General features: G+C 39.5%; 1 protein-coding gene across 1 annotated transcript in view; it reads left to right on the forward strand.

Moving 5' to 3' along the window:
- The window catches only part of Trmt11 (tRNA methyltransferase 11 homolog), a 55,319-nt gene that overhangs the window by 7,625 nt on the left and 32,789 nt on the right, over positions 1–14,905 (forward strand). Inside the window, 5 exon segments of the mRNA NM_198051.2 lie at positions 1,004–1,077; positions 3,452–3,533; positions 3,622–3,714; positions 3,966–4,100; positions 5,242–5,398. Coding sequence (NP_932168.2) covers positions 1,004–1,077; positions 3,452–3,533; positions 3,622–3,714; positions 3,966–4,100; positions 5,242–5,398 — 541 coding nt within the window.

Below are 14,905 nucleotides of genomic sequence, written 5' to 3' on the forward strand. Positions count from 1 at the left end.
GGGAAGGAGAGATTTAATAATTAAAAAAAAATAAGTCACAATGTATACTTAAAGATATTGTGAGGAATGCTGAGTCCCAGAAAGTCCGGCAGTATACTGTGTATCTGTGTTGTTGTAAAAATACAAAAATAAAAAAGTACTGTTGTCGTTTACCCCGCTAGGTCCTGCACCATGGTGCTCCAAGATATCTGCTAGAATATCTTGGCGGAAACACATCCCAACTCTGTGGCAGCCCAATGTCTCCTGCCACCACACACTTTGCTACACTCAAACCATCTCATAAAAGAACACACAACACAATAATCTTAGATCCAATTGATAAGATATAATTGTCCACTTAAACATACAAAGCCCGGTACCATCCAACCCTTAGGAACATTGATAACCTGTAAATATACAGAGCGAGATCTTTATGTCAGCCTCCATTGTCCTGCCACCGCTTCTCTCTCTCTCCCCACTCCTCTCTTCCTCTCTCTTCCTTCCAGTCTCCTCCTCTTCCTTCAAACTTTTCTCCCGCCCATCTTTCCTTCTCATCCAATGACAGGCCTCCTTCTATCTTGTACCTACCTCTCCTGTGACATCATCTCACATATCTGAGTTGGTTTTCTAGTCTAACTTTATAAATGCAAATGGAGGTTACTCCTGACTGCATTGTTGTGCACAGGCCTAGAATTTCAACCCTTGGAAGAGGGGAGGCGGAAGGTCTTGACACATGTACTAAGAGGCCAGTATGAAAACTAGTTTTAAGAAAAAGTAACTTTAAATTGTATTTTACTGATATTTTCATTTATGGAGTGGTTTATAAAAGTGTTTTAGAGTATTATCATAACAACTTATCCACCAAAATAACTTATCTTTTTATTATCAGAACGATTTTATTTTGAACAGAGCTCAGATTTGCCTGTTTTACATGGTAGAAAGGAATTTCTCCTGTTGACTCCTTGAATCAAAACACATGAAACCCATTGCAGCAGTAATTTGCATGCCTGTGTTTGTCTTTCAGTCTCCATTTTGGATTCTTAACATTCCCTCTGAAGATATTGCAAGAAACTTAATGAAACGCACTGTGTGTGCCAAGTAAGTGAAACTCGTCATGTGGGTGGGCATACACACAGCCTCATAGCCACTGTAGGTTGGATCTTGCTATGGAAGGTAGCAGAGGGGATGCAGCGAATTCCACAGGTTTACAGAAGTTCCCTTCTACAGCAGAGGTGAAAAGCGAGTCCTAGCATTAGTGTCGAGTGACGCATTCTTTCATAGAGTGGGTGCCGCATTCAGGGTAACCGAGTCACGGAGAATCGAAAGCTGCTTTTCTCATCCTTGATTTTAAGTTGAACGATCAGATTACTAAGTGTTTTTTAAGGAATTATTTATTTATTTTACGTATGTGGGTACACTGTCGCTCTCTTCAGACACACCAGAAGGGGGCACTGGATCCCATTTCAGATGGTTGTGAGGCACCATGTGGTTGCTGGGATTTGAACTCGGGACCTCTGGGAGAGCAGTCAGTGCTGTTAACTACTGAGCCATCTCTCCAGCCCTCAGATTAGTAAATTTAAGGTGACAAAACTGGCGTGAAATATGCATTAGAGAAATGAATTCTAACAACTATATTTTTGAATAAATTGTTGCTTATTCTCGTTTCTAGATTTTTATCACTACTCTGATTTTCCTTTTCTATATTCTTTTTTTTTTTTTTTTTCTTTTTTTTCCGGAGCTGGGGATCGAACCCAGGGCCTTGCGCTTGCTAGGCAAGCGCTCTACCACTGAGCTAAATCCCCAACCCCCCTTTTCTATATTCTTATTTTGATTGAGCCTTAGTTACTTTTTTCCCTGAATATAATGGCAGGTTATTGAAACTGTTCTTTTTCTTAGATATTGCTTTCAATAATGGAATGAATATATATTATATATTATACATTATACATTATACATTATACATTATACATTATACATTATATATTATATATTATATATTATATATGTATTTATTTATTTATCATGGTTAACAATGTTTTGTAATGTGGTATGAACTGTGACTTTTATATTTATCTAACTTTATCCTATTGAGAAGTATGCTCAGTTATAAATCTAATTCCTTAAACCACAGCTTGTTAATGAACTTGGAATTATTTAACAATAATGACTAGAAAATGGAAACAACAGAAAAAATGAAGACTACCCTTTGCCTAGCAAACTATTCCATACCGAAGGAGCTGGGGACTCTGCTCCTGCCGAATGCGATATTTCTGCTTTACTTATCATGTTAAAATCTATGGTATTTAAGGTCTTTAAGTTCCAGAAGTAAGGGATATTAGGCTGAGAATGCCACCCACATACTCAGAAGTTACGTGTTTAAAGGTCATGGTTTTCGATGCGTATGTTTGGTAAGTAGAAAGCTAATAACTCTGTAACATGGTAAAGCATCTGAGGACTCACATTTGGTTGTTTTCCCTTTCGGTGGCTACGGTCTCCCTGAGGATGTCGCTAAGGAGAGGAGCATTTCTTGCTCTCCATTTGGTAGAAGACAAACTCACTTTTCAAACTAGGTTTTGCTACCTACAGATAATTAAAGTAGACTTTCAAGGACATTCTTAAACGTCATTCAGAGTTTTCTGTAGTTGAGTAAGGCTTAACATTAATTTAAAATAGCTCTAGTATGAATTCTAAAAACATTTATTATTTTTATCTCATACGTATAAGTGCGTGCCTGGATGTCAGCATATGTCTGTGTGTGCAGATGCCTTCAGAGGCCAGAAGACAGAGTTCGATCCTGTGGAACTGTAGTTACTGGTGGTTGCCAGATGCCTAAAGTGGCCGCTGGGAACCAAGTTGGGTTCTCTGCAAGAGTAGCAAGTTCTCTTACTCGCTGAGCAGTCTCGCCAGCTCCTTCAGTGTGGAATATTTTATACATACCACAAAACGTGAAATGTATAGCAAAAAAGTTTTACCAAATTATAGCTAAGTAGTAATAGTAGGGTTTATATTTACATCCCTTCTCCCTTTATAATAGGGTAAACATTAAAAAATGATTGATTTTATTACATCGTTTGGTCTAGTACGATACGTAATAATAAGGGCATGAGATACAGCTCAGTGGCAGATAGTGTGCTTATTAGGAGACACGAGATCCTGGATCAACCCGTAGCGACTCTCAAATATATGCACATATATTTCTACATTTCCGTATGTGTGTAAATGATGAAAACTTGGAAATACATTGACTTAGTGTTGAATTTCCCTCCTTCCACGTAATGTTCAACTTCTTTGTGTGGTTTGCGGTTATACTGTTATTTGTCTCCAGTGTACGTATTTCTCACAAATAGATTAGGAACCACAGCCAGTGACCATTTTGTTGTATCAAGCATAAAGAACTAGTAAAATAAGTATTATGTATTACTGCGTGCACTAAGTTCTTTACTGAGGTTAGTACCAATCATTTATTTCCTAGGTCTTTATTTGAACTATGGGGTCATGGAAAATCTCCCGAGGAGCTGTATTCTTCTCTTAAAAGTTACCCCGTGGAGAAGATGGTGCGTAGTGAAATGTGATTTTTGCACAGGCAAGTGTGCACGTTAGGTGTAATTCCTAAGCTTAAAAAAAGTGTCTGCTCTTCTTTAGGTTCCATTTCTGCATTCGGACTCGACATATAAAATAAAGATTCACACATTTAATAAAACATTAACTCAAGAAGAAAAAGTGGAGCGGATAGACGTAAGTGTGCCGGGCTGACTCAGCCCACAGGCAGTGCGCCCTAGCTGTTGATGTGTGTTAACATATAATATCTGTTAAATGCTTTCCATGTTGTGTGTGTGTGTGTGTGTGTGTGTGTGTGTGTGTGTGTATCTTGTTTCGTTCTGATGACAGACTCAGACTCACTCAGTGTATGTTAGTAAATAAGCACCATTTTCTATGATTCTTCTGTAAATTTTTGTTTCCTTTTTTATTTATTTATTTTTTTTTAGGCACTTGAATTCCTGCCATTCGAAGGAAAAGTAAACTTAAAGAAACCACAGCATGTATTCTCCATTTTGGAGGACTATGGTTTGGACCCAAACTGTATCCCCGAGAATCCACACAATATTTATTTTGGCAGATGGGTGAGCAAGTTCTTTCTACCCATCTTCATTGTTTGTTTGTGTGTTTGTTTGTTTAGCTAAATGTGGGGTGGGTCAGTCAGGAGCACTGCTCAAGCATTCATGAGGCCCGGAGCAAACACAACAGAATGCCACAGCGTAACGATATTTTTTTATATGTAAAAATTTGAAGCAACTTGAGAATCAGAATTGCTGTACGGATTAATATTGCCAAAGCGTATGCAAAGCGTATGCACTTGTGGTCCGTTTTTTTAAGAGATCCTTGTGAAACACAAAAAGCCTGTTAGATAGGAGACCTAGGAAAAGGGGTACATGATAATGGAAAGCAAGTCTTCCTAGGATGATGTCAGGATGGCTCTTTGTGAAGCAGAGAGAGGGCAGAGGGCAGGGCCTGTTTGGTGATCTGTGGAGATCTCAAATCTGAGTCTTCCTTTCTGAAAGGAAATGAAACCATGGATGTGTTCTGCTCACTTCCTTGAGGCTGGAGTAAGTGGATGGAATCCAAGACCCATGTTATTATGTCTTGTCTTGAAGGACAAGAGGGAGATGAGAAGACTCAAGACCACTCCTTAGGATAATTCTGTTTAAATGGAGTCCTACTGGATTTGAAAGGAAGTAAAAAGATTTGATTTTAGTGATCACAATATAATTCAATTAAAAAATGGCACAGAGTCAGAGAATTCTTAACAAAGCAATTCTGAATGGCAGAGAAGCACTTAAAGAAATGTTCAGAGTCACCAGGGAAATGCAAATCAAAACAACTGTGTGACTCCATCTTACTCCATCTGGTCAGAATGGCTAAGATCAAACACTCAGGTGGCATGCTGTCAAGACTACGGAGCAAGGGGGAAACACTCCTCCATTGCGGTGGGAGTGCAAACTTGTGCATCTGCTCTGGAAATCGATTTGTCAGCTTTTCAGAAAACTGGGAATAGTTCTACCTGAAGACCCAGCTATACCACTCCTGGGCATATACCCAAAGGATGTTCCATTGTCCCTTTGATGTTTTTAATCGATTAAGTTTAGAATAGTAATAAGTGGAAAGAAGTGTTCTTGTTAGCAGGGTGCTATAAGTTTCTTGTGAATAATTCTCTTGAGTCTGTTCTGTATAGCTAGACTAAGTTGACAAATACCTCTGATCTAGATTGCAGATGGACAAAGAGAGTTAATTGAGTCCTACAGTGTCAAAAAGAGACATTTTATTGGAAATACAAGTATGGATGCTGGTTTATCGTTCATCATGGCCAACCATGCAAAAGTGAAAGAAAATGATCTTGTCTTTGACCCCTTTGTTGGAACAGGTATTATAAATCCATTGGTTACACGAGCGCATAGATGTTGCTTATTTATAGTGGTGAGGGACAAGAGCGTGAATTGGCAGAATAATCTTTTCTTGTGTAATACTTTAAACACATTGTTACTTGGTAGATGTGACTAGGATTTTGTAGGTTTTATTCCAAGTAAGCTACTGAGGGGCGCATTGGTCTTATTTTTTCACAGATGTGTCACAGGATCTCATACATTGTAAAAATGTTATTTATTTAACTAGGAAAACTGTGGGAAGAATAACAAAGTCAACAGATATTCATGCTTTTATATAAATAGCCATGGATTTGGGTAGAGGGAGACATATCTTTGATTCTGTTTGTGGCAGTGAGTGTTTAAGTGTGATTTGAGGGTGACGACATAGACTGGAACCTGCCTGCTGGCACCGTACTTCCCTGGGATGCTCGCCTAATTAAGTCTGTGGAAATCCTGAAATTCCAAGTTGACTTCATCCGAATTTGATGTTTTTCTTGCCACAGAGTGCTTTCTTGCTTGATGTAGCTCTTGGGCAGACATTATTTAATTTTTATTTGACTAACCCCACTATTCTTGTTTGGTTAGTGGCTCTGTTGCTGGCGGTCTAAGGAGCAGTGAGGGCACAAGTGTTGAGGGAATGTGTGGAGTACCCGGGTGCACTCTCCTCTGAGGACAGCTGACTTGAAGATATTGTAGAAGGTTTCCCGAGGAGGCGGCCGTGCAAGGAGGGGTTACACAACTTGTCGATATTGTAGAGTGACTCCAGCAGCGTGACTCTGCAGTTCGTGTCTCTCTCTTCTGCAGAGCTGACTCTGTCAGGCTTTACCGGCTGCCACTTGCACCCAGGTTAACTTGTGATTAGGAAGAACTAGCATCAGGCCCAGACTTCCCGGCTGCTGCAAGGAGTGTTTTGGAATTTGTTTTGAAGTAATTCTTCAGGGGGCTTTCTGCTGTGTCTCCGTGCATCTCACCCTCAGCCTACCTGTTTGGTCTTTCTATTTTCGTTTACCTGAACACAGGGTCCTACATTTTGAGCTTGTTATTGGAACTAACGTCAAGTTTCTTTAAAAGTTATGAAAATCTACATATCCAATCTCGGCAGAAGCTTTTGTTCACACTCTGCTTCCTTTGTTGTTTTATTTATATGTTTTCTTGAATCATTTGGTGGTTACATTTATTCTTTTCTCAAACATATTAGTATATATTTCTTTTTTTAGTCTACATTTCTTAAGAACAAGGAATATATATACACATACATACATATACATATATACATATATATGGTACCTATATACTTATATTCTGTGATTGGATGTATTTCACTGTTAACATAATCTTTGTTTGGAACATTATTAAGTTGTTAGGTATAGAATTGTATTCATCTGAGTTGCTTGAGTCTTTCTCATTATTGGAATATGTTACACATTTGCCCCTGGATATGACACTAGAGGTGTGTCCTTTGCAAGGCTTACGGACGCCTCTCAGTGCAGTACTAATTTCTATCAGCATGGTATTATAATTTGGTTTTCCACTGTGTGATGGTGACTCTTATTTTCTAGTCTTGCAGCTGATGCAGAGCACTGTGGGTAGGCACGTTAGGAGTTAGTAAAGCATCCCGTGCCTTATCCAGATGTCTCCTCCTCTGGCCAAGTCAGGGCTAGCATCCACCGGCAGGATTCTAGTTTGAAACAGTTTGTCCTTGTCTGATTTTTCTACTCTAGTACTTCTGTTACTGCTCTGAATTCATTATTTTGTAAACGAGAAACCTTTCTTCACCTCCTGGTGTTAATTTTACTTATCATTAGCATGAACTACTAAGTTCCCCCTTTTTCCTCTGGCGATTTCTATGTCCTGTTGTTCCTTAATTACTTCCTTATTCAGATTAATTAGCCTACTTTCAGCAGGCCTTTCACATCGAATCTGTCTTTGTAACCTAGCATGCTTTTCTTTTTTTTTAAAGACAACTTTTGAAGTTTCTGGCTTATTTTTGACATGCCCAAGCCCTGGCTCCAGTCATTCTCCAATAACCCTTGTTGCTTTTAGTGGGGAGATAATATCAGGAACCAAGGTCTGGGTTCTAAAGCTCTTCAGAGGATAAGAAAGGAAATACACATGGGTACACACATAATATGCATGCATGCAAATGGAAATGCACACACATGTACTCCTGTGTGTATACCTATAATATGTATGTGAGTACAATTGGAAGTACACATGCATATACTCCTGTGTATACACGTAACATGTATGAGTGCAAATGGAAATGCACACACATGTACTCCTGTGTGTATACCTATAATATGTATGTGAGTACAATTGGAAGTACACATGCATATACTCCTGTGTATACATGTAACATGTATGAGTGCAAATGGAAATGCACACACATGTACTCCTGTGTGTGTACGTGTAATATGTATGTGAGTACAATTGGAAGTACACATGCATATACTCCTGTGTATACACGTAACATGTATGAGTGCCAACGGAAATGCGCACGCATGTGCTCCAGTGTGTGCACATGTGGTGAACCTCCAGACAGACTTATCATGGGTTTGTATATGTAGCAGCTATTTCTGTTGAGTGTCACAGATCTACTTGCTACTTGTTCCATCTTCGTGCATTCCTTCCTCTTCACCCATCCTGGTTCTTAGCTTCACCACATTTGCTCTTTTGTTCAGTTCTATGACTATATACAATAGTCAAGACTGCCTTACCCGCACCACGTGGTGGGAAAAGAATCCTATTATGTTAGCTTTCTGTTGCTGTGCGAAGACACCATGACCAAGGCAGCTCACACGGCAATGGGTTTATTTGGACTTACAGTTCTGGAGGCTGGGAGTCCGTCACGTTGGGGAGGTGTGGCAGCAAGTGTCAGCAGCAAGGATGCTCAGAGCTCACTTCTTTCACCACAAGCACCAGGCAGAAGGAACACACTGGAAATTGCCAGGACCTTTTGCTCCCAAAGCCTGCACCCAGTGCGTGCTTCCTCAAGCACAGGGCACCACCAAGATTTTACGAAGCACCACCAACTGGGGAGCCAGTGTTCAAGTATCTGAGTTTGTGGGAGACATTGTCATTCGAACCACCACACCTACCATGAACCATGTAAGGCATACTTTCTTTCTGTCCCTGCTTAAGGAGCAGTAAAAGCAGACCCTGCGCTTGCTTTTCTCTCCATTGGACGTTCCCAGAGTTTCGTGTGTTGTAGTTTCCTCTCAGTTTTAGATTTTGGTTCCCTGCTATCGCTTCTTCTTAACTATGTTAGCTTTTATATGCAAAAGATAAACTCACATCGAGGAGTCACAGCTACCCAATAATGGGCTTTTCTTTTTGTCCCTTCCTTTGGTGGCCAACCTTGTTTTCTCATTGATTTTTCTAGTGATATGCTCATATAGGCATAATTTCTTACGTAAACTCTTTTATGTAAAATGTTTGATACTCTGTGTGTGTGTGTGTGTGTGTGTGTGTGTGTGTGTGTGTGTGTGTGTGTGTGTGTGCGTGTGTGTAGGGGGTCCCACTTGACAGTGTTTCTTAGAACTCTCTTCCTGTTTAGAGTCTGTTTTTATTCTTTTGTTAGTTTTGGTTCTGGAGATAATGGAGCCCACTCTGTCACTGAACTGCATTCTAGCCCACCTCCATTCTCTTCTGTAGTTATAGTCCATAAATATATATATAAATAAATATATGGTTTGTATATACATATATCCAGCCCATATATATATATACACACACACATATACATACATACATACATACATACATACATACATACATACATACATACATGGGCTGGATCGCTGGATGGGGCAAGCTCTGAATGGGGCCATTCCTTCAGTCTCTGCTCCATATTGTTTCCATATCCCCTCCTATGAATATTTTTGTTTCCCCTTCTAAGAAGGACTGAAGCATCCGCATTTTGATCGTCCTTCTTCTTCTTCTTCTTCTTCTTCTTTTTTTTTTTATTAACTTGAGTATTTCTTATATACATTTCAAGTGTTATTCCCTTTCCCGGTTTCCGGGCAAACATCCCCCTAATCCCTCCCCCTCCCCTTATTTATGGCTGTTCCCCTCCCCATCCTCCCCCCATTGCCGCCTTCCCCCCAACAATCACGTTCACTGGGGGTTCAGTCTTAGCAGGACCCAGGGCTTCCCCTTCCACTGGTGCTCTTACTAGGATATTCATTGCTACCTATGAGGTCAGAGTCCAGGATCGTCCTTCTTCTTGAGCTTCAACTGGTCTGTGGATTGTAATTTGGGTAATCCAAGCTTTTGGACTAATATCCACTTATCAATTAGTGCATACCATGTGTGTTTTTTGTTTGTTTGTTTGGTTTTTTTTTTTTTTTTTTGTGATTGGGTTACCTCACTCAGGATGATATTTTCTAGTTCTATTTACTTGCCTATGAATTTCATGAAATCATAGGGTTTTTTAAAAAATTTTTAGATCTATTTATTTATTACATACACAGTGTTCTGCATATATATGACAGACGAGGGCACCAGATCTTATTATAGATGGTTATGAGCCACCATGTGGTTGCTGGGAATCAAACTCAGGACCTCTAGAAGAGCAGTCAGTGCTCTTAACCGCTGAGCCATTTCTCCAGCCCGAAATCATAGTTTTTAATAGCTGGGTAGTGCTCCATTGTGTAAATGTACCACATTTTCTGTATCCATTCTTCTGTTGAAGGACAGCTGAATTCTTTCCAGCTTCTGCCTATTATAAATAAGACTGCTATGAGCATAGTGGATCATGTGTCCTTGTTATATGTTGGAGCATCTTATGGGTATATGCCCAAGAGAGGTATAGCTGGTTCTCAGGTAGTTCAATGTCCAATTTTCTGAGGAACCTCCAGACTGATATCCTGATTGGTTGTACCAGCTTGGAATCCCACCAACAAGGGAAGAATATTCTTCTTTCCCCACATCCTCGCCAGCATCTGCTGTCACCTCTGAGTTTTTTGATCTTAGCCATTCTGACTGGTGTGAGGTGGAATCTCTGGGTTGTTTTGATTTGCATTTCCCTGATGACTAAGGATGTTGAACATTTCTTTAGATATTTTTCAGCCATTCGATATTCCTCAGCTGAGAATTCTTTGTTTAGCTCTGTACCCCATTTTTTAATAGGGTTATTTTGATTCTCCGGAGTCTAACTTCTTGAGTTCTTTGTACATATTGGTTATTAGTCCCGTATAGGATGCAAGACTGGTAAAGATCTTTTCCCAATCTGTTGTTTGCTATTTTGTCCTAATGACAGCATTCTTTGCCTTGCAGAAGGTTTGCAGTTTTATGAGGTCCCATTTGTCGATTTTTGATCTTAGATTATAAGCCATTGGTGTTCTGTTCAGGAAATTTTCCCTAGTGCCCATGTGTTCGAGGCTCTTCCCTACTTTTTCTTCTGTTAGTTTGAGTGTATCTGGTTTGATGTGGAGGTCCTTGATCCACTTGGACTTAAGCTTTGTACAGGTCAATAAGAGTGGATCAATTTGCATTCTTGTACATGCTGACCTCCAGTTGAACTAGCACCATTTGTTAAAAATGGTATCTTTTTTTTCCATTGAATGGTTTTAGCTCCTTTGTCAAAGATCAATTGACCATAGGTGTGTGGGTTCATTTCTGGGTCTTCAATTCTATTCCACTGATCTATCTGCCTGTCTCTGAACCAATACCATACAGTTTTTATCACTATTGCTCTGTAATACTGCTTGAGTTCAGGGATAGTGATTCCCCCAGAAGTTCTTTCATTGTTGAGGATAGTTTTCTCTTTCTCTATCCTGGATTTTTTGTTATTCCAGATGAATTTGCAGATTGCTCTTTCTAACTCTATGAGGAATGGAGTTAGAATTTTGATGGGAATTGCATTGAACCTGTAGATTGCTTTTGGCAAGCTGACCATTTTTACTATATTACTCCTGCCAATCCATGAGCATGAGAGGTCTTTCCATCTTCAATTTCTTTCTTCAGAGACTTGAAGTTCTTGTCATACAGATCTTTTACTTGCTTGGCTAGAGTCACAGCAATGTATTTTATGTTACTTGTGACTATTGTGAAGGGTGTCATTTCCCTAATTTTTTTCTCAGTCTGTTTATCCTTTGAGTAGAGGAAGGCTACTGATTTATTTGAGTTAATTTTATATCCAGTCACTTTTTTGAAGTTGTTTATCAGGCTTAGTAGTTCTCTGGTGGAACTTTTGGGGTCACTTAAGTATGCTATCATATCATCTGCTAGTAGTGATATTTTGACCACTTCCTTTCTTTTTTTTTTTTATTAATTTTTTTTATTAACTTGAGTAGTTCTTATTTACATTTCGATTGTTATTCCCTTTCCCGGTTTCCGGGCCAACATCCCCCTAACCCCTCCACCTCCCCTTCTTTATGGGTGTTCCCCTCCCCATCCTCCCCCCATTACTGCTCTCCCCCCAACAATCACGTTCACTGGGGGTTCAGTCTTAGCAGGACCCAGGGCTTCCCCTTCCACTGGTGCTCTTACTAGGCTATTCATTGCTACCTATGAGGTCAGAGTCCAGGGTCAGTCCATGTATAGTCTTTAGGTAGTGGCTTAGTCCCTGGAAACTCTGGTTGCTTGGCATTGTTGTTCATATGGGGTCTCAAGCCCCTTTAAGCTCTTCCAGTTCTTTCTCTGATTCCTTCAACGGGGGTCCTATTCTCAGTTCAGTGGTTTGCTGCTGGCATTTGCCTCTGTATTTGCTGTATTCTGGCTGTGTCTCTCAGGAGCGATCTACATCCGGCTCCTGTAGGCCTGCACTTCTTTGCTTCATCCATCTTATCTAACTGGATGGCTGTATATGTATGGGCCACATGTGGGGCAGGCTCTGAATGGGTGTTCCTTCTGTGTCTGTTTTAATCTTTGCCTCTCTATTCCCTGCCAAGGGTATTCTTGTTCCCCTTTTAAAGAAGGAGTGAAGGATTCACATTTTGATCATCTGTCTTGAGTTTCATTTGTTCTAGGGATCTAGGGTAATTCAAGCATTTGGGCTAATAGCCACTTATCAATGAGTGCATACCATGTGTGTTTTTCTGTGATTGGGTGACCACTTCCTTTCAATTTGTACCCCTTTGACCTCCTTTTGTTGTCTGATTGCTTTGGCTACGACTTCGAGTACTATAGTGAATATGTAGGGAGAGAGTGGGCAGTCTTGTCTAGTCCTTGATTTTCTCTCCATTTAGTTTGATGTTAGCTACTGGTTTGCTATTTATTGCTTTTATTATGTTTAGGTATGGACCTTGAATTCCTGATCTTTCCAAGAGTTAACATGAAGGGGTATAGAATTTTGTCAAAGGTTTTCTCAGCATCTAATGAGATGATTGAGTGTTTTTTTTCTCTGAGTTTGTTTATGTAGTAGATTATGTTGATGGATTTCTGTATATTGAAGCATCCCTGCATCACTAGCATGAAACCTACTTGATCATGATGGAGATCGTTTTCATTGTTCTTGGATTCGTTTTTCAAGAATTTTATTAATTTTACATCAGTATTCATAAGGGAAATTGGTCTGAAATTTCCTGATATGTTGGTTGAAATTATATATAAATAGTGTTAATATGTATCTGATTATAAGTCAAGTCTCAGCTTTTTTTAAAGATTGTTATATAACATATTTTGAGTAGACTTTCATGTCTTTTTTTGCTCCTGTGTCTTATAGGGATGCTTTTGTAGAGATATTAACACATCCTCTTCCAGTGTTTCTGTGATAAATTGCAAATATGTCTTTTCAAATTATCAGTTATTATTGACTTTGATAATATTTGCCTTCTTGCCATATAAAAGTTTTCTCTGTATTCAACTTATAAAGTATTAATCTGTATTTTCTTCTATGCCTCTTGAAGTGATATTTTTTTGTTTCAGAACTCTGATCCACTCGGAGTTCATTCTTGTGGACGGTGTGGTTAATGGTTATGATCTGTCTTTCTCTAGATGCTCAACCTTACTCTTTGTTCTTTAGCTTTGAATTCTCATTTATCATTGTGGGGTATCTGTATGTACAGCATGATGCCTGCGTCTGGCACAGGCTTGCCACTGCAGGGGCGTGGAGGTCAGAGGACAGCTTTATGCAGTTGACTCTCCTTCCCCAGTTATGCGGGTTCCAGGGATTCACTCAGGTCATCACGTTTCTGCCACCAGACTTTACTCAGCCATCTGGTTAGCTCGTTCATAAACTTAAAAACAAACAAAAAATTATTTTTATGAAGTGAAAACAGTTCCTTGGAATTATGTAATATTTGTGTACAGTGTGACTGGTGTACACACTGAGGTTAGACCTTAAAGTTTAAAATTAACATTGTCATACCAGGGGAGGAAGAGGAGTAGGCCTTCTTTGATGCAGTCAATCCTAGACATACTATAAAATTCCACCTTCACCGCATCCACATTTTTAATTGTGCACGGTGAGGGGTAAGGATAGCTGACTGTGTCTGCTGTGGGGTCTTCCCTGCAATGAACAGCCTTGATCATCTCACTGTTCCCATAGTGAGGGAGGTCACATGATTGGTGAATCTTTGTAAGAGTTACCACTACAATATAGTCTCATAATCTGTGTTTGCGGTTTAAGTTGGCTTTAGGATGTAAGTCAGTTTTTGACATTTTCGCTTTGAAACTGGTTATAGCCTCTAATTTTGCACAGAAAGTTCTTAAGGGTGATTGCTTTCCTCATTGAACTCCTGCTTCATAGACAGCTTGTACCTTGGAAAGGACCAGAGAACTGAGTAGTTCTGTGCCTTTCTCATGGCTGTAGGTTTTCACATCTCGTTCGATGATTTTTTTACCTATATCTTTCGTTATTGTGGATTTACTGAATTCAAGTGTATCCCTTTTAATGGTTCAAACTGAAATGTGGACAGTTCCCAAATGCATCGGCATTGACTAGTGAGGACTGGTGATTTTGTTTTCAAGGTTTTAAAGTAGATTGAGATCTTTTCTTATATACACATCTCTCTTTTCTCTTTTAGACAGTTAGCTGCTGCTTATAATTACCTTATGACCTCAATCTCCTTCTGTTTCGGCAAATATTTTCTCATTTAATCACATTTAGAGTGGTGAGGAACCATTGCTACCAGTAACGTTTAGTGTGAATACACCACACTTCTGTTGGTGTGAATTTTTAGTAACTGGATGCACGGCTTTGATTAATTTGATTAGTAACAGAGTTCATTCCTATTTTAACAATTGGTACGCTAAGAGACATTCCGTTACAACAAAATATGCAAACTAATTTACGAAGAGAAGGATTCTAATGTGACAGTGTTACGCTTTGTTTGGATATTAGAAGACAATGATAAGGGCCAAGGGTCTACTTAACTCTAAGCCAAGAGCAGAAGGAGGAAGGTGTGGGGTGCTACTATCCTCCTCATTAGAATGACCTGTTGACCAAAGGCCCTCCTCCTAGCCTCACTCTGGGCATGCTGTGTTAGAGTGTTACTTGAAAACTGGTAGACACTGAGTAGGATGCTATGCTACTATTTTTTTTTTAAAGATTTATTTATTTT

This window comes from Rattus norvegicus, chromosome 1 (assembly GCF_036323735.1).
Source record: "Rattus norvegicus strain BN/NHsdMcwi chromosome 1, GRCr8, whole genome shotgun sequence".
Classification (NCBI taxonomy): Eukaryota; Metazoa; Chordata; class Mammalia; order Rodentia; family Muridae; genus Rattus; species Rattus norvegicus.